Source organism: Notamacropus eugenii, chromosome X (assembly GCF_028372415.1).
Source record: "Notamacropus eugenii isolate mMacEug1 chromosome X, mMacEug1.pri_v2, whole genome shotgun sequence".
In the NCBI taxonomy this organism is placed as follows: domain Eukaryota; kingdom Metazoa; phylum Chordata; class Mammalia; order Diprotodontia; family Macropodidae; genus Notamacropus; species Notamacropus eugenii.
In genome coordinates, this window is record NC_092879.1 from 31,438,909 (window position 1) to 31,457,986 (window position 19,078).

General features: G+C 41.3%; 1 protein-coding gene across 3 annotated transcripts in view; it reads left to right on the top strand.

The window, feature by feature from the left end:
- The first annotated feature begins 212 nt into the window (after window positions 1–212).
- The window catches only part of LOC140515361 (uncharacterized), a 29,747-nt gene continuing 10,881 nt past the window's right edge, over window positions 213–19,078 (top strand). For 2 of the 3 annotated variants that reach the window (XM_072626031.1, XM_072626032.1), the window contains exons 1-4: window positions 213–415; window positions 5,255–5,839; window positions 10,374–10,505; window positions 11,823–11,954. In XM_072626031.1, the coding sequence (XP_072482132.1) occupies window positions 401–415; window positions 5,255–5,839; window positions 10,374–10,505; window positions 11,823–11,954 (864 nt within the window). In that variant the 5' untranslated portion in view covers window positions 213–400. Of the gene's footprint in view, window positions 416–5,254; window positions 5,840–10,373; window positions 10,506–11,822; window positions 11,955–14,265; window positions 14,851–17,247; window positions 17,599–19,078 lie in introns of those variants that run through there. The other variant, XM_072626033.1, reaches the window with a different exon arrangement.

Below are 19,078 nucleotides of genomic sequence, written 5' to 3' on the forward strand. Positions count from 1 at the left end.
GACTATTTCTTCCTAAACTTGTCCATTTCCCTTAAAATCTTCTTCTGCTTCAGCCCTTTCTATCCCCTTTGTCCTTCTAGGTGAGCCTTGCCCCTTTAACAGCAAACTCCTTCCTAGAATCTTGGCTCAGTGGGCTGCCCCATCCCCCTACTGGCCACTTCCATTGGTGCAGTCCATTGTGTCATCAGGGACCCTCCACCTCAGGACCTTTTATGATGACGCTCACCCTGCAGTGGTGGCATTCATGGAGGCAAAAGGCTTTGGGCAACACAGCTCTCCTCAGGCTGCTGGCTAAGTCCATCAAACCCTCAGCCAGGATCTCCCTCTAGTCAACCCAATTGGCAAGAGATTCTTGGGATCACTCTCTCACGTTTCTTACACACCTGCGTGTCTGAAAGTGATGGCAGCCAAAGAGGTGAGTTGAAGTCAGGACCCTTGTCTGTGCCTGTGTTCTGGAGTGTACCATGTGGGGTTCTTTGGTTAGACGACCCTAATAATTCAGCTAGGCTGAATGAATGGAGGCCATTTGGAGTGTCTTATTCTTTTGAATTCTTTTATCTAAAAGTGTTTTCCTCACCTTTTGGTCAGAGTGGTTAGAAAGAGGGCTACTAATCAGTAGGGATACCATGGTCTTCAGGAACTTCGAACTGGATTTTCTTTTGAAAATCTCCCATTGGCCTCCCCTGAGCTAACAAAGCAAACATGGGAGGTTCTTCTCCTTTTTCTTCTTCTCTGGGATGGGTCAAAAGGTGGGGAGTTCTGCGAGAATCTTAAGGATGTATGTGATATGTGTCTGTGTGTGCAGGACATTTCGGCAAGGCCCCAGAACATTAAGAGGGTGCCAGTTAATCCCTGGCCTGATTTTTCTTGCTCTTTAAGCCCACTCTTATTTTCTCCCTCCTTCCTCCAACTTCACTTTAGATAAAGGAGGTGAAAGAGCAAAAAGGAGATCCAATGTCACCTTGGCACTTGGGGACAAAGAGGGCCATGTGGCCTCCTAGGTCCTTGGGGGGGACGTCTGGAATGAGGAGTAGTTTGACCCACTTTATTTTATGCCTCATTATCATTTCATTCATTTAATTGGAAAAAGAATAATCAAATTCACACAAATATTTTAGTTACATAAAAGAAATTATGATTATATAATCCTACTACATATATAACTATATAATTATATCAAATTATACATTTATATATAATTGTACAGATTTATATTTTATATACTTGATATATATTTATATAATTCTTATGTCATTTTGATTGATTAAAAAATGGACATAAATAAGTAATTTTAAGTAATTATTAAACCAGGGTGAATAAATTAATTTTGATCATTAATTTATTCAATTATTATGAATGCATTAGTTCATTAATATTGATTTTTTCTTTTATTAATTAATTTTAAACACTAAACATTTAAAATTTCAATATCAGTATAAAATAAGTATTTTATTATAAATTATTTAATTAAAAAGATCTGTGAAGTTTCGATTGTACCAGAGGACCACACTTGAGGATATAGAGGGCCATGTGGCCTTCTAGGGCTTTGCCTGTAACCTCTTGAGTGAGTTGAATTTTTACCCAACTTTTGATGTTATTTACCATTATTTTGCTAATATAATTTTTAAAATTATTTCTCCAATTAATATAAATATTTGATGAATTGATCAAACTTTTGATGATTTACTTCTACATTTGGATATTCTATATATCACACGTAAAAATGGTTCTTTACAATGTGTATTATTGTATATTCATATTTATGTATAACATATGTTACTCCATAATTAATATATAATTTTGAATAATTATTAAATTAAGATCAACAAATAATATTAATCATAAAATGACAGGGTAAATAAATTAATTTTTATTGTAATTTTATCATCATTATAAGTGATAGACAATAAAATACATAATTTTATACAGGAGGGAAATTGAGTGCTGGGAAGGAGAAGGGACCCGGCCCAGATTCCACAGGTCAGCATCAGAAGCAGGATTGGAAGCAGGGTCCTGTGATTACCAGCCTGTGTCCTTTCATTTTCACTTCTCTGTCTTCAAGTGAAAGGCATCACAGAGAGGAGGAGATGTTCTGAATTTTATTTTTTGTCCTAAACCTATGCTTCCAAGTATACAGATATGAAATATAAGGTACAGTGCATTTTACAAAGGAAGCACTTTGGAATGAAATGAACAAATCTCCAAATTAGAAACATTTACGCTCCACAGGGAGCCAGGTGATTTCTTCCCCAAAATACTTAGGGCTACAAGCTCCACCGTATTTGTATGAAGAGGTCTCTCTGCACTCACCTGCTTCCCTCTCCTCATTTGGTCACATAATAAAAGCAAAACACAACAAACCAAGATTGTTGTCTATTACCTCTATCTGCCAAAACCTCCCCCTGCCATAGAGAGCCACCTCTTCTAACAAAGTTTTAACAAGAATTCAGTAGAACTATGTCTCGTACCCATGATCCTCCTCTGCAGAGAAGTGAGGAGAGGCCCCTTGTGGGCATTATCACTTCTCTGAATTCTGGTTTAACTATCTTACTGATCTTTCCACATCCCTTCTACTAGTCATAATGTGTGTGTGTGTGTCTGTGTGTGTGTGTATGTGTGTGTGTGTGTATGTGTGTGTGTGTGTCTCTGTCTGTGTGTGTGTGTGTGTGTGTGTGTGTGTCTCTGTCTGTGTGTGTGTGTGTGTGTGTGTGTGTGAAGGTCATTTCCACAAAACTCCATAACACTAAGAAGGTGCCAGTTAGTTCTTAGCCCAGTCTAATTTCCTCCCCCCTCCCCCAACCCCACTTTAGATAAAGGAGGTGAAAGCACAAGGAAAAAATCCAGTATCACCTTTGCATCTTTCTGAAACACAGGAAGAAAATCTGTTAAGGGATGAAGGCTTTCATGAAAAAGCAAAGAAGGATTCACTGGAAAGGGAACAGGTATTATTATAAAGGAAGGGAGACAGGCCCTGAGGGAAGCTTTCTGGGCTCCAGGGGTCAGGTAAAATCAGCTATTGTGAACCTTCTCTTCCCCTCCCAAGATTCCCAAGCCTCACAGGCCTCCCCCCATTCTCTCTCCCTCAGCAGACGACACCCTCTCTCTCTTGGGTGAGACAATCAAGGCCAGTGGAGATGAGCCTCCTTCTCTTTTTTCCCTCATTTTGCATTCCCTGCCATCACCTCCTCACCTCCCCCATGATTTCCTCCTTTCCCCTAGTCCAGGGTTGGAGAACTTGGGGCCTGGAGGCCATTGTGGCCTTCTAGGTCCCTGGGTGGGGTCCTGTCACTGAATCCAAGTTTTAAAGTACTTATTTTATTATTCATCATTATTTCATGAATTTCATTTTAAAATTAGCTATTAAATTAATATAGATGTTTTAAGTAATTAATAAAAATATTGATTAAATAATTTTTATAATTACATATTCGTATTATTTATATATAATTGATATATTTTTATACATATATTCATGTGCATTTATAAGATTAATATATAATTGAGAATAAGTATTAAATCAACATAAAAATAATTTGTATTTATTTTTCAACCAGTGAAAATACATTAATTTTATTCATTTAATTATTTAATATTAACTTACAAATTAATTGGTATTATTATTTCATTTTATTTATCTAATTTTAAGTGTTTCATATTTAAATTTTATCATTAATAATTAAATGCTTTTTTATTACTAATTATTTTCTTAACAATACGTTTTATGTGAAATTTCAACGTCTTCAAGGGCTGCAGTTCATCTAGACAGCTGCATGGGGCCTTGGAGGTCCCCAGGGGAGGCCTTTGGACTGAGCCCAAGTGTTACAGAATTCATTTTATTACATTTAATTATTTTTTTATTTAATTTTAAAATTAATTTTAATGTTTATGTAAATATTTTAATTAGTTAACACGTTTTGATTTTCTAATTCTGTATGATTTTACTTCATTTTCATACATTATCTATATGCTATAAAATTACATATTTTATTTATATCTTTAGATATTCTTCCTATATTTATAATATGAATAAATGATTGTTATTTAATTGTTAAGTTAACACAAATAAATAATTTTAATTCCTGATTAAATCTATGTAAATCAATTAATTTTAGTAGTGGAATTATTGAATGAATATGAACATCTCAATTAGTCAATATTATTTCTTAATTTATTTTAAATATTTACTCTGTAAATTTTTAATTTTAATTTTTAAATATTTATTTGTCATCAATTATTTTAAGGAGATTTCTTCTACAAAGTTTGGATTCTCTCACAGGACCTCACTTGAGGACCTAGATGGCCACATGTGTCCTCGAGCCCACACGTTCCTCAGGCCTGGGTTAGGCACTTGTCACCTGAAGCAGCTTTCTAACTGATCTCCTTGCTTCAAGTCTCTTCCCTCTATAGTCCATTTTTCATGCTCTTGTCAAAGTGCTTTTCCTACATGACCCAGTCACTCTAACAAACAACTCCTCTGGCTACTTGTTGTCTCTTGGATAAAATACGGCATCCTCTATTTAGCCTTTAAAACCTACACAACCTGGCCCAAAGTTATCTTTGCAGCCTCACTGGACATCAGTCCCCCTCCCTCACTCTATGATCATAAACTGGTCTTCTCAGTGTTCTTCATACAGGACTCTCCATCCATTATCTAAAAGGCCCCTCCTTCCATCTGCCTCATACAGTCTCCTCCTTTAAGAGACAGCTCAGGCATCACTTTCTGCAAGAAGATTTTCTCACTGTCCCCAAGTGCCACTGCCCTTCCTCCTAAACTGCCTTGGATTTAACTGCCTATAATGACGTAATACGTTTACATTTGCTGACTGTCGTTGATGCTGTGTATTCTTAGACATATTCTTCGCTGCTTATTACAATGGAAACTCTTTCAAAGTAGGGATTATTTAATTCTTTGAACTTTGCATCTCTAAGGCCAGGTCCAGCATAGGTGCGTAAAAAATCCTTGGTGACTCCCTGACATACAGGTGGAAGGGACCTTAGAGGGCATTGGGACTAATGCTCTCATTTTACAGTTGAGGAAACTGAGACCCATAGAGGTTGAGTTACTCAAGGGTTAAAAAGATGAGTCCTGAAAAAAAGTTCTGCCCAAACTTAGGTAGTGCCAAGTACCGAGTGAGCACACAGTGATGACTGGGCCCAACAATGCCCTCTGCTCTGAGACTTTTCTGGAAGCTGAATGTAATAGATCCAAAGACAATCAATGAAGAATTCTTATCTCATTTCATCTTTCTTCCAGGGAATCACCAAAGGCTTGAGCTCCGAGGAAAGAAACAGATCTCTTCAGTTTTTCCTGTTCCTATTGAGCTCTGCAGTTTCTCAACATCCCAGCTGGAAAGGTTTACAAGACCTATATGGCAGATCCTTGTGTGATGACTCAAGTCCTAGTGAATTGAGTGCATCGCTTGGTTATGTCCCTCCTTTCCAATCCTGTAAGGAGTCCTCTGACATCCCCATACAACAGATACCCATCAATAATGGGGAAACATCCAGAACAACTGGCTGTGGCACGTATATTCAGAACAAAGAAACATCAGGCCAAGGTATCATCATAAAAAGTCCACTTCCAACTCTACACAATGGAAGCACCGTAAGTGAACGTGAGCTAGACATGCCACTGAAAGACATCAAACCATCTGAGCTGGCCACAACAGAGGAAAATTTCCTAGAAAAACTAGAACATATGCTTGAACTTGAAATTCAAGAAATGGGTTTGAACATCCAGCAAGAAACCTGCAGCAATATGATATGGCCCCATCCAAAGTCTTCAAAGGAGCAATTGTGGAGAAACAAAATAGAACTAGAAAAGCCACATGAAATAGAGGTCAGCAAGTTAAATGCAAAGGGTAAAGCAAAGACCTGGTAGAACTCATTGCCCTTGGAGAGTGTGAGCCATTTGTGTGGAATGGGGCACACAGAGGGGGTGAGGCATATATAGGATGTTGTCCATGTGGGGCAAGGAGCACATAGAGGTCTGGGAAACTTGTGTGTCATGGGACAATTGGAGGGTAAGGGGAAAAGGAAGGGTGTGGGACATGTGTGGCACTTGAGTGGTATGGGCTACTTGGAGAGAGTGGGACACATATGTAACCTAGGCTTTTTGGAGGTTGGGGGAATATATATGTAGGGCGTGGGAGATATATGTATGTATGTACACAAACAAATGCATATACACACATACATGTTGTATATAAATATGCATGTACTTATATACAAAAAACAAATACACATATGCACACATACATATACACACATACACTCATATATGCACATCTATATAGACATATACAATATACATACATATACACATAAACATGTGCACATAAACGTATATGCATGCCAATACATGTACAAACATACACATACACACACATAAATATACATGGATACATATATACACATAAAGTATGGAGCCCTTGCATGACAGGAGATAAGTACAAAGTGTGGGGCCCATGTGTGACATGGACACTTGGAGGTTGTTGGGTACATATGAGGCATGGGGCATTTATGCTCAAGAGTAGCCTGGAGGTTGTGGGACCTACTTAGCATATGAAATAAATGTGTTCCTTGGAGAACATACAGGGTATGGGGCTTTCATGTGACAGGACACATTTACAGTGTGTGGGACACATGTAGAATGAGGGCAACTTCTGTGGCATGAGGTACCTGGAGGTCAGAGGAAACACAGTGACTGGGGGAGGGGGCCCTTACCAGGGCAGGAATTACACAGAACATATAGGGCACATAGAGAGTGCAGGGCAACATTGTGGTGAAAGGCACCTAGTATAGTCACAGTATGTAGGATTTGGGATATTTCTGTGGCATAGGGCACCTGGAGAGCATAGGACACACATCAGGTGTCACATTATTGTACGGCATGGGGCATCTGTAGGGTTAATTACACACATAGGATTTATGATTCTTGTACAGCATGGGGCATTTCAAGGATGTGGAGCATTACTGTGTGGCATAGGGCACCTGAAGGATATAGGTCACACCTAGAGTGAAGAATACCTGTGTGGCATGGGGCAGATGAAGGATATAGGGTACTCATAAGGTGTAGGGTGATTGTGTGGCATGGGGCATGTGGAGGGTATAGGGCACACTTAGAGTGTAAGGTAATTGTGTGACATGGGAGACCTGGACGGTATAGGGCACACATAGATTGGAGGATTCTTGTTTATATTGGGACACATAGGAGGTGTAGCATTATTGTGTGGCATAGGCCACCTGGAGATTTTAGGACAAACACAGAGTGAAGGATTCTTGTGGATAATGGGGCACCTGGAGGATACAGGGTACACATAGAGTATAAGGTTATTGTGTGGCATGAGGTATCTTGAGGATGTGGGACACACATAAGATGTAGCATTATTGTGTGGAAAGGGGCACCTGAATGGGAAAGGGCACACACAGGATTTAGGATTCCTGTGTGGCATGTGGCACCTAGGTAAGGAGAGGTTCACATAAGGTGTATGGTTTTTATGTGCCATGGGGCAGCTGAAGAGTATAAGGTACACATAGAGTGTAGGACTCATGATGCGTGGTATTACAGGATTTGCGGCACACAAACTGCACATTATTGTGTGGCACTGAGCACCTGGAGGGTATAGGGCACACATAGAATGTAGGACACCTGTGTGGCACAGGACACCTAGAGGATGCGGGACCTACATAGGGTGGAGGGTTCTTGTGTAACATGGGACATCCAGAAGATGTAAAAAACAGCCGGTGCAAGGTTTTCCTGTGGTATAGGGCACCTAGAGTTTTGGGCACATATATGGGTATGGATGCGTATAGGGTGTGGGTTTCTTTCATAGGAGTCATTTGGCTTTAAGATTTGGGTTTCATGCAAGTGGAACTTGTGCAGTATTGGTGTCACCTGGGCTACCTGGAGCATGTAAGCCACATATAGAGTGGCTTACAAGGGCTAACTTGTATGGGGCTCGTGTAGTGAATTTAGTACTTGGAGGACATGGAGTCTGTTGAGGATCTAGAACACTTGGAAGGCTTACAGACTGCATGAGGGATCATACAAGAATGAAGGGGGAAGTAGGGCATAGCGTTCTTATTTGGGGAATGTCCTTGCAGAGCTGTGAGGGGAGGCCAAGCTGGAGCAGACAGTCCCCCAGCAGAACAGTCTGCTTGGGCTGGAAATGAGTACTTGGTGGCTTCCCTCATTCAGTTACAGCTTTCTCTTCATGCTTTCCCATCTCCAGTGGACCCTCACCTTCCTTTTTCCTATTTGCAGTTGATGCTTCTACCTGATTTTGGAAACCCCAGAAGGGAACCTTCCTGTAATTATCCCTCAGAGAGCCAAACCACATCTTTTGGCAGTCCACCCTCAGGGTTATCTAGTTTTCACCACCTCCTGCAATGGATCCAACCAACCTTTTCAAGGGGCAAAGGAGAGCACCTGTAGTTTTGGGAAGACCAGAAATATAGAATGCCCAGATCTCAGGGCTCCCACCTGGAGCAGTGCTTGTCCTGGATGCCATTCACTTAAGTTTGACACTCTCCTTAAAAACACAGCAAGTCAGCTACAAGGGCTTCTGCCTCAATGGGGAGTTCCTGATGGTTTTGACCCCAATAAACCCTTACCACGTTAACAATGTATTTGGCTGTCCTGTTTGGGTCTGAAGACAGTCAGTGGTGTTCACTCACCTCTGACACTCAGGACTATGGATTTTGAGCCAGAAGTGACCTTAAGACTTGGTGACCTCTAAGGTCCCTTCCAGCTCCAAATCTGTGAGCCTCTATGTGACCATAGGGAAGTTGCTTTGTGTCCCGGCCTTATTCTTCCCCATCACCAAAGTGGTGTTTCCCCATTTTGGAAGGGTTCTAGTGACATCATGGTGTGATCTACTGCCTTGCATATGAATTGGCTTTAAGGGAGGCAGTTACCAGCCTCTTCCAAAGTCATCTACAGCATCCAGGGCAGGAGTAAAGATAAAGGCAATAGCCTGGGGTGCAGTGGACGAACTTGGCATCATCCATGTCAGATCAAAGTTCTAAGTACTCCAGAGAGTGTGCTTCTGCTGCCTTCATGGCCACTGGAATACATTGTTCCCATCTGCTCAATCTGCTACGGAAGTCTTCACTTGCTTAGGGTAGACATGGACCCTAACTCACTGACCACTTTAAGCCTTGTAAGTTGTGATTTTACCAGCGTGTGGCTTCTGCACATGCTATAGCTTCTTGGAGTCCCTAGGGAGAGTTGATTGGGTGGCAGGTAGAAGGCAGCCCCCCCCCCACCAGAAGTCTTAGTCCTCTGACACCCCATACACTGTGTTCTCCACTGAGAAAATCCCAAATGAGACCATAAAGAGTCAGACACAACTGGAAATGCCTCAACACATTACACAGAAAACAATAGCCAATGTAGTAGGCAAGCATCACTATTACCTTTGTCCACAAACACAACATGGCACGCCAATAAACACGAAAAAATCTTCAAATACCACAGGTCCCCGTTTCTCATGCACCAAGGGGCTCAGAGGATGCCCCTTCTTTATCCACCTCACCATACTCAGCCTCACTCTCTACCTGGTTCTGCCCAGGCTCCTCCCATTAATAAGATCACCTATTAAACTAAAGGTTCCCTTATAGTGAATAATTCAGTTAGGAAACAGAGATTGATCTTAGCCGTTCAAAAAACCTCAGCCTTTCCTGTGGAAGGAAGAAGAAGGGGTAGAGGAGGGGAAGAGGAGGGATAGGGGTGGGAAACCTGCAGGCTTCAGGCCATATGTGACCTTGCAGGTCCTCAAGTGCAGCCCTCTGACTGAATCGAAACTTCACAGAAGAAATGACTTTCATGAAAGGATTGGTTCTCTAGAACTTGGATCCAAAGGGCCACACTTGAGGACCTAGAAGGCCACAGGTTTCCTACCCCTGCTCTAGTGCCTAACCCAGGGAGCAGGCCTGGATTGTGGGCATTTGCTTCTGTGTAAAGCAAGTCTATTCTCAACCCCTGTCCCTTTATCCTTCTGGTCCTGTACCAAAGGGCAAACTCTGAGAATGGAGGGAGGGTTAGAGGAGGCTTTGGCCTGGCCTAAATGCTATAAAATAAACACAAGTCACCCAAAAATTCTGGGAGGACTGACAGTATCAAGATCATTTTGTCACACTTCCCAGGAATCTCTAAGTGAAGAAATACTACCACAAAACCTTACTGATCATTCCACTTACCTTGTCCTTGTCATGACGTGTGTGTGTGTGTGTATGTGTGTGTGTGTGCATGTGTGAAGGCCATTTAAGGGCCCATAACACTAAGGAGGTGCCAGTTATTTCCTGACCTGATTTTTCTTGCTCTTTAAGCCCACTCTACTTTTCTCCCCCTTCCCCCAACCCCACTTTAGATAAAAGAGGGGAAAGTACAAAGAAAAGATCCAGTATCACTTTTCCATCGTTCTGAACCACCAGAAGAAAATCCATTAAGGGATGAAGGCTTTCATGTAACAACAAAGAAGGATTCACTGGAAAGGGAACAGGTATTATTATAAAGGAAGTGAGACAGGCCCTGAGGGAAGATTTCGGGGCTCCAGGGTTCAGGTAAAATCAGAGATCTCTCTCTCCATGGAAGCTATTGTGAACCTTCCCTTCCCCTCCCAAGACTCCCAAGCCTCCCAGGCCTCCTCCTCTTCCCTCTCCCTCAGCTGAGGACAACCTTTCTGACTTGGCTGAGATAACGAGGCCAGTAGAGATGAGTTTTCTTCTCTTTTTTCCTTCAGTTCACATTCCCTGAATTCACTTCTCTACCTCCACCATGCTTGCCTCCTGTCTCCCAGTCCAGGGTGGGGAACCTGTGCCTTGGAGGCCATGTGGAAGTCTAGGTCCTTGGATGGGGACTTTTGACTGAGTCCAAGTTTTACCTCATTTATTTTATTGCTCATTATAATGTCATTAATATAATTGTAAAATTAATTATGAAATTAATATAAATATTTTAATTAATCAATATACTTTTCATTATATTATTAAATATATTTCTATTAGGTATTAGATATAATAAATTGGATAATATTTTAGTATTTTATAATAAATTAAATTTATTACATTAAATTAGGTATTTATAAGTAAATATTACATATATTATACACTATTTAATATTATGTATAATATATATTTATTTTGTATATTTTTATTGATTTATATTTACTTATATTTCATATATAATTTTATATATTTTGACAAGTAATATATAATTTTGATTAATAATAAAAATAAATACATAATTTATTTCATTAATAAACCCATGTAAATAAATTAATTTTGAGCTTTAAATGATTGAATTAACATATTTATGTGAGGAGGTCTCTCTGCACTCACGTGCTTCCCTCTCCTCAGTTGGTCATGTAGTATAGACTTTTTATAAACAATACAAAACACAACAAACCAAGATTGTTATCTGTTACCTCTATTTCCCAATCCCTCTCCCTACCATAGAGATCCATCTGTTCTAACACCATTTTAACAAGAATTCGGTAGAATTGTGTCACTTACCCATGATCCTCCTCTGCAGAGAAGTGAGGAGAGGCACCTTCTGGACATTATCACTTCTCTGAATTCTGGTTTAACTTTCTTACTGATCTTTCCACTTACCTTTTACTGGTCATAATGTGTATGTGTGTGTGTGTGTGTATGTGTGTGTGTATGAGTGTGTGTGTGTGTGTGTGTGTGTGTGTGTGTGAAGGTCATTTCCACAAGGCCCCATAACCATAAGAAGGTGCCAGTTAATTCCTGACCTGGTTTCTCTTGCTCTTTAACTCCACTCTAATTTTCTCCCCCTTCCCCCAACCCCACTTTAGATAAAGGAGGTGAAAGAACAAAGAGAAGATCCAATATCACTTTTCCATCCTTCTGAACCATGGGAAGAGAATCTATCAAGGGACGAAGGCTTTCATGAAACAGCAGAGAAGGATTCACTGGAAAGGGAACAGGTATTATTATAAAGGAAGGGAGACAGGCCCTGAGGGAAGCTTTCTGGGCTCCAGGGGTCAGGTAAAATCAGCTATTGTGAACCTTCTCTTCCCCTCCCAAGATTCCCAAGCCTCACAGGCCTCCCCCCATTCTCTCTCCCTCAGCAGAAGACACCCTCTCTCTCTTGGGTGAGACAATCAAGGCCAGTGGAGATGAGCCTCCTTCTCTTTTTCCCTCATTTCGCATTCCCTGCCATCACCTCCTCACCTCCCCCATGATTTCCTCCTTTCCCCTAGTCCAGGGGTGGAGAACTTAGGGCCTGGAGGCCATTGTGGCCTTCTAGGTCCCTGGGTGGGGTCCTGTCACTGAATCCAAGTTTTAAAGTACTTATTTTATTATTCATCATTATTTCATGAATTTCATTTTAAAATTAGCTATTAAATTAATATAGATGTTTTAAGTAATTAATAAAAATATTGATTAAATAATTTTTATAATTACATATTCGTATTATTTATATATAATTCATATATTTTTATACATATATTCACGTGCATTTATAAGATTAATATATAATTGAGAATAAGTATTAAATCAACCTAAAAATAATTTGCATTTATTTGTCAACCAGTGAAAATACATTAATGTTATTCATTTAATTATTTAATATTAACTTACAAATTAATTGGTATTATTATTTCATTTTACTTATCTAATTTTAAGTGTTTCATATTTAAATTTTATCATTAATAATTAAATGCTTTTTTATTACTAATTATTTTTTTAACAATACGTTTTATGTGAAATTTCAACGTCTTCAAGGGCTGCAGTTCATCTAGACAGCTGCATGGGGCCTTGGAGGTCCCCGGGGGAGGCCTTTGGACTGAGCCCAAGTGTTACAGAATTCATTTTATTACATTTAATTATTTTTTTATTTAATTTTAAAATTAATTTTAATGTTTATGTAAATATTTTAATTAGTTAACACGTTTTGATTTTCTAATTCTGTATGATTTTACTTCATATTCATACATTATCTATATGCTATAAAATTACATATTTTATTTATATCTTTAGATATTCTTCCTATATTTATAATATGAATAAATGATTGTTATTTAATTGTTAAGTTAACACAAATAAATAATTTTAATTCCTGATTAAATCTATGTAAATCAATTAATTTTAGTAGTGGAATTATTGAATGAATATGAACATCTCAATTAGTCAATATTATTTCTTAATTTATTTTAAATATTTACTCTGTAAATTTTTAATTTTAATTTTTAAATATTTATTTGTCATCAATTATTTTAAGGAGATTTCTTCTACAAAGTTTGGATTCTCTCACAGGACCTCACTTGAGGACCTAGATGGCCACATGTGTCCTCGAGCCCACACGTTCCTCAGGCCTGGGTTAGGCACTTGTCACCTGAAGCAGCTTTCTAACTGATCTCCTTGCTTCAAGTCTCTTCCCTCTCTAGTCCATTCTTCATACTCTTGTCAAAGTGCTTTTCCTACATGACCCAGTCACTCTAACAAACAACTCCTCTGGCTACTTGTTAGCCCTTGGATAAAATATGGCATCCTCTACTTAGCCTATGAAACCCACACAACCTGGCCCAAAGTTATCTTTGCAGCCTCACTGGACCTCGGTCCCCCTCCCTCACTCTGTAATAATAAAGTGGTCTTCCCAGTGTTCTTCATACAGGACTCTCTATTCATTATCTAAAAGGCCCCTCCTTCCATCTTCCTCAAACAGTCTCCTCCTTTAAGAGACAGCTCAGGAATCACCTTCTGCAAGAAGATTTTCTCAATGCCCCCAAGCGCCACTGCCCTTCCTCCTAAACTGCCTTGGATTTCACTGCCTATAATGACGTAATACGTTCACATTTGCTGACTGTTGTTGATGCTGTGTATTCTTAGACATATTGTTCGCTGCTTATTGGAAAGGAAACTCTTTCAAAGTAGGAATTATTTAATTCTTTGAACTTTGTATCTCTAAGGCCAGGTCCAGCGTAGGTGTGTAATAAATGCTTGGTTACTCCCTGACATACAGCTGGAAGGGACCTTAGAAGGGACTGGGACTAATGCTCTCATTTGACAGTTGAGGAAACTGAGACCCATAGAGGTTGAGTTACTCAAGGGTTAAAAAGATGAGTCCTGAAAAAAAGTTCTACCCAAACTTAAGTAGTGCCAAGTACCCAGTGAGCACCCAGTGATGACTGGGCCCAAAAATGCCCTCTGCTCTGTGAGTTTTCTGGAAGCTGAATGCAGTAGATCCAAAGACAATCAAGGAAGAATTCTGACCTCATTTCATCTTTCTTCCAGGGAATCATCAAAGTCTTGAGCTCTGAGGAAAGAAAGACATCTCTTCAGTTTTTCTTGTTCCTATTGAGCTCAGCAGCTTCTGAATATCCCACCTGGAAAGGTTCAGAAGACCTATATGGCAGATCCTTGTGTGATAACTCAAGTCCTAGGGAATTGAGTGCATCTCTTGGTTATGTCCCTCCTTTTCAATCCTGTGAGGACTCCTCTGACATCCCCGTACAACAGATATCCATCAATAATGAGGAAACATACAGAACAACTGACAGTGGCAGGTATGTTCAGAACAAAGAAACATCAGGCCAAGGTATCATCATAAAAAGTCCACTTCCACCTCTACACAATAGAAGCACCGTAAGTGAACGTGAGCTAGACATGCCACTGAAAGACATCAAACCATCTGAGCTGGCCACAACAGAGGAAAATTTCCTAGAAAAACTAGAACATATGCTTGAACTTGAAATTCAAGAAATGGGTTTGAACATCGAGCAAGGAACCTGCAGCAATATGAGCTGGTGCCATCCAAAGTCTTCAAATGAGCAAATCTGCAGAAACAAAATAGAAATCGAAAAGCCACATGAAATAGAGGTCAGCAAACTCAATGCAAAGGGTAAAGCAAAGACCTGGTAGAACTCCTTGCCCTTGGATAATGTGAGCCATTTGTGTGGAATGGGGCACACAAAGAGAGTGAGGCGTATATAGGATGTTGTCCATGTGGGGCATGGAGCACATATAGGTCTGGGAAACTTGTGTGTCATGGGACAATTGGAGGGTAAGGGGACAAGTGTGGCACTTGAGTGGTATAGGCTACTGGGAGGGAGAGGGGCACATATATAACCTAGGATACTTGGAGTTTGGGGGAATATATATACGGGGCGTGGGAGATATATGTATGTATGTACACAAACAAATGCATATGCACACATACATGTTGTACATAAATATGCACATGCTTATATACATCCAAAAATACACATATGTACACACATATATATACACATACGCTCATACATGCACACCTATATATGAGTATACAATATACCTACATAGACACACATAATCAACAAACATACACATATACACACACATAAACGTACATGGATACATATATACACATAAAGTATGGAGCCCTTGTATGACAGGAGATAAGTACAGGGTGTGGAGCCCATGTGTGACATGGGACACTTGGAGGTTGCTGGATACATATGAGGCATGGGGTATTTATTCTCATGAGTAGCCTGGAGAATGTGGGACCCACTTAGCATACGAAGTACATGTGCTCCTTGGACAACATACTGTGTATGGGGCTTTCGTGTGACAGGCCTCATTTACACTGTGTAGGACACATACCGAATGAGGGCAACTTCTGTGGGATGTGGTACCTGGAGGTCAGAGGAAACATAGTGACTGGGGAAGGGGGACCTTACCAGGGCAAGAATTACACAGAACATATAAGGCACATAGAGAGTGCAGGGCAACATTGTGGTGAAAGGTACATGGAGTAGTCAAAGTATGTAGGATTTGGGATATTTGTGTGGCATGAGGCACCTGGAGAGTATAGGGCACCCATCAGGTGTGACATTATTGTGTGGAATGGGGCATCAGTAGGGTAAAGGACACACATATGATTTATGACTCTTGTACAGCATGGGGCATTTCAAGGATGTGGAGCATTACCATGTGGCATGGGGCACCTGAACGATGTAGGCCACACCTAGAGTGCAGAATACCTGTGTTGCATGGGGCAGATGAAGGATATAGGGCACACATAAGGTGTAGGGTGATTGTATGGCATGGGGCATGTGGAGGGTATAGGGCACATTTAGAGTGTATGGTAATTGTGTGGCATGGGAGACCTGGAGTGTGTAGGGCACACATAGGTTGGAGGATTATTGTCTGTATTGGGGCACACAGGAGGTGTAGCATTATGGTGTGGCATAGGTCACCTGGAGATTTTAGGTCAAACACAGGGTGACGGATTCTTCTGGAGAATGGGGCACCTGGAGGATACAGGGTACACATAGAGTATAAGGTTACTGTGTGGCATGAGGTATCCTGAGGATGTGGGTTACACATAAGATGTAGCATTATTGTGTTGCAAGGGGCACCTGAATGGGAAAAGGCACACACAGGATTTAGGTTTCGTGTGTAGCATGTGGCACCTAGGGAAGGAGAGGTTCACATAAGATGTATGCTTATTATGTGCCATGGGGCAGCTGGAGGGTATAAGGTACACATAGAGTGTAGGACTCTTGTGATGCATCGTATTTCAGGATTTGGGGCACACAAACTCTGGAATTATTGTTTGGCACTGAGCACCTGGAGGGTACAGGGCACACATAGAGTGTAGGATACCTGTGTGGCATGGGACACCTAGAGGATGTGGGACATACATAGGGTGGAGGGTTCTTGTGTGACATGGGGTATCCAGAAGTTGTAGGACACATCAAGTGTAAGGATTTTCTGTGGTATAGGGCACCTAGAATTTTGGGCACATACATGGGTGTGGATCTATATAGGGTATGGGGCTCGTTTGTAGGATTCATTTGGCTTTAAGATTTCTGCTTCATGCATGTGGAACTTGTGCAGCATTGGTGTCACCTGGGCTACCTAGAGTGTGTAAGCCACATAGAGACTGTGGACCACTCATGGGATTTGGGGAGCTAACTTGTATGTGGCACGTATAGTGAATTGAGTACTTGGAAGACATGGAGTCTATTAAGGATCAAGAGCACTTAGAAGGCTTACAGCCTGCATGAGGGATCATACAAGAATGAAGGGGGAAGTAGGGCATAACATTCTTATTTTGGGCAATGTCCTTGGAGAGCTGTGAGGGGAGGCCAAGCTGGAGCAGACAGTCCTCTATCAGAACAGTCTGCTTGGGCTACAAATGAGTACTTTGTGGCTTCCCTCATTCAGTTACAGCTTTTTCTTGGTGCTTACCTATCTCCAGCGGACCCTCACCGTCCTTTCTCCTATTTGCAGTGGATGCTCCTACCTGATTTTGGAGACCACAGAACGGAATCGTCCTGTAGTTGTCTCTCAGAGAGCCAATCCACATCCTTTGACAATCCACCCTCATGGTCATCTATTTTTTGCCACCTCCTGCATTGGATCCCACGAACCTTTTTAAGGGGCAAAGGGGAGCCCCTGTAGTTTTGGAAAGACCAGAAATAAAGAATGTCCAGATCTCAGAGCTCCCACCTGGAGAAGTCGATGTCCTGGAAGCCATTAACTCCACTTTGACACTCTCCTTGAACACAGCAAGTTAGCTACAAGGGTTTCTGCCTTAATGGGTAGTGTCTGATGCTTTTTACCCCAATAAACACTTACCATGTCAACAATGTATTTGGCTGTCTTATTTGGGTCTGAAGGCAGTCAGTGGTGTTCACTCACCTCTGTCACTCAGGATTGTGGATTTTGAGCCAGAAGTGAACTTAAGACTTGGTGACCTCTAAGGTCCCTTGCAGCTCCAAATCTGTGAGCCTCTGTGTGACCATAGGAAAGTTGCTTTGTGTCTGGGCCTCATTTTTCCCCATCTGCAAAGTGCTGTTTCTCCATTTTGGAAGGGGTCCAGTGACATCATGGTCTACTGACTTGTGGATGAATTGGATTTAAGGGAGGCATTTACCAGCCTCTTCTAAAGTCATCTGTGGCATTCAGGGCAGGAGCAAAGATAAAGGCAATAGCCCGAGGTGCAGTGGATGAGCTTGGCATCTTCCTTGTCAGATCAAACTTCTAAGCACTCCACAGCTGATTTCATGGCCACTGAAATACATTGTTCCCATCTGCCCATTCTGCTAGGGAACTCTTCACTTGATTGGGAAAGACATGACCCCTGACTCACTGACCAGCTTGAGACCTGTCATTTGTGCTTTTACCAGGGTGTGGCTTCTGCACATGCTGCTGCTTCTTGGATTCCGTGGGGAGAGTTGATTGGGTGGCAGGTAGAAGGCAGCTCCACCACCAGAAGTCTTACTCCTCTCTGACGCCCCATACACTGTGTTCTCCACTGAGAAAATCCCAAATAGGATCACAAAGGGTCAGACACAACTGGAAATGCCTCAACAAAATTATGTGTAACATAAGGTTATGCTGAATGACCTTTAAAGACCCTCTGAGCTCTAAATCAATGAGTCTAGGATAATTTGACTGACAAAGGGCAGTCGTGAGGACCTTCCCTCAAGACGCCAAGAAGTGTAAAGTTCATTTGTTAGAATCATTGTGCCAGGGAATATCTGATTATCTCAGTTGGCCCCAGACCCATTCTTTTGCTACGCATTACACGCAAAACAATAGCCAGTGTGGTAGGCAAACATCACTATTACCTTTGTCCTCAAACACAACATGGCACGCCAATGAACACGAAAATATCTTCAAATACTACAGGGCCCCGGTTCTCATGCACCAAGGGGCTCAGAGGATGCCCCTTCTTTACCCACCTCACCATGCTCAGCCTCACTCTCTACCTGGTTCTGCCCAGGTTCCTCCCATTCATAAGACCACCTATTAAACTAAAGGTTCCCTTATAGTGAATAATTCAGCTAGGAAACAGAGATTGATCTTAGCTGTTCCAAAAACCCCAGTCTCTCCTTTTGAAGGAAGGAGAAGGGACAGGGCAGGGGAAGGGGAGGAGGAGGGATGGGGAGCCTGAGGCTTGAGGCACTATGGGACCCTCCAGGTCCTCAAGTGCAGCCCTCTGACTGAATCCAAACTTCACAGAACAAATGCCTTTCATGAAAGGATTGGTTCTCTAGAACTTGGATTCAAAGGGCCACACATGAGGACCTAGAAGGCCACAGGTTTCCTATCCCTG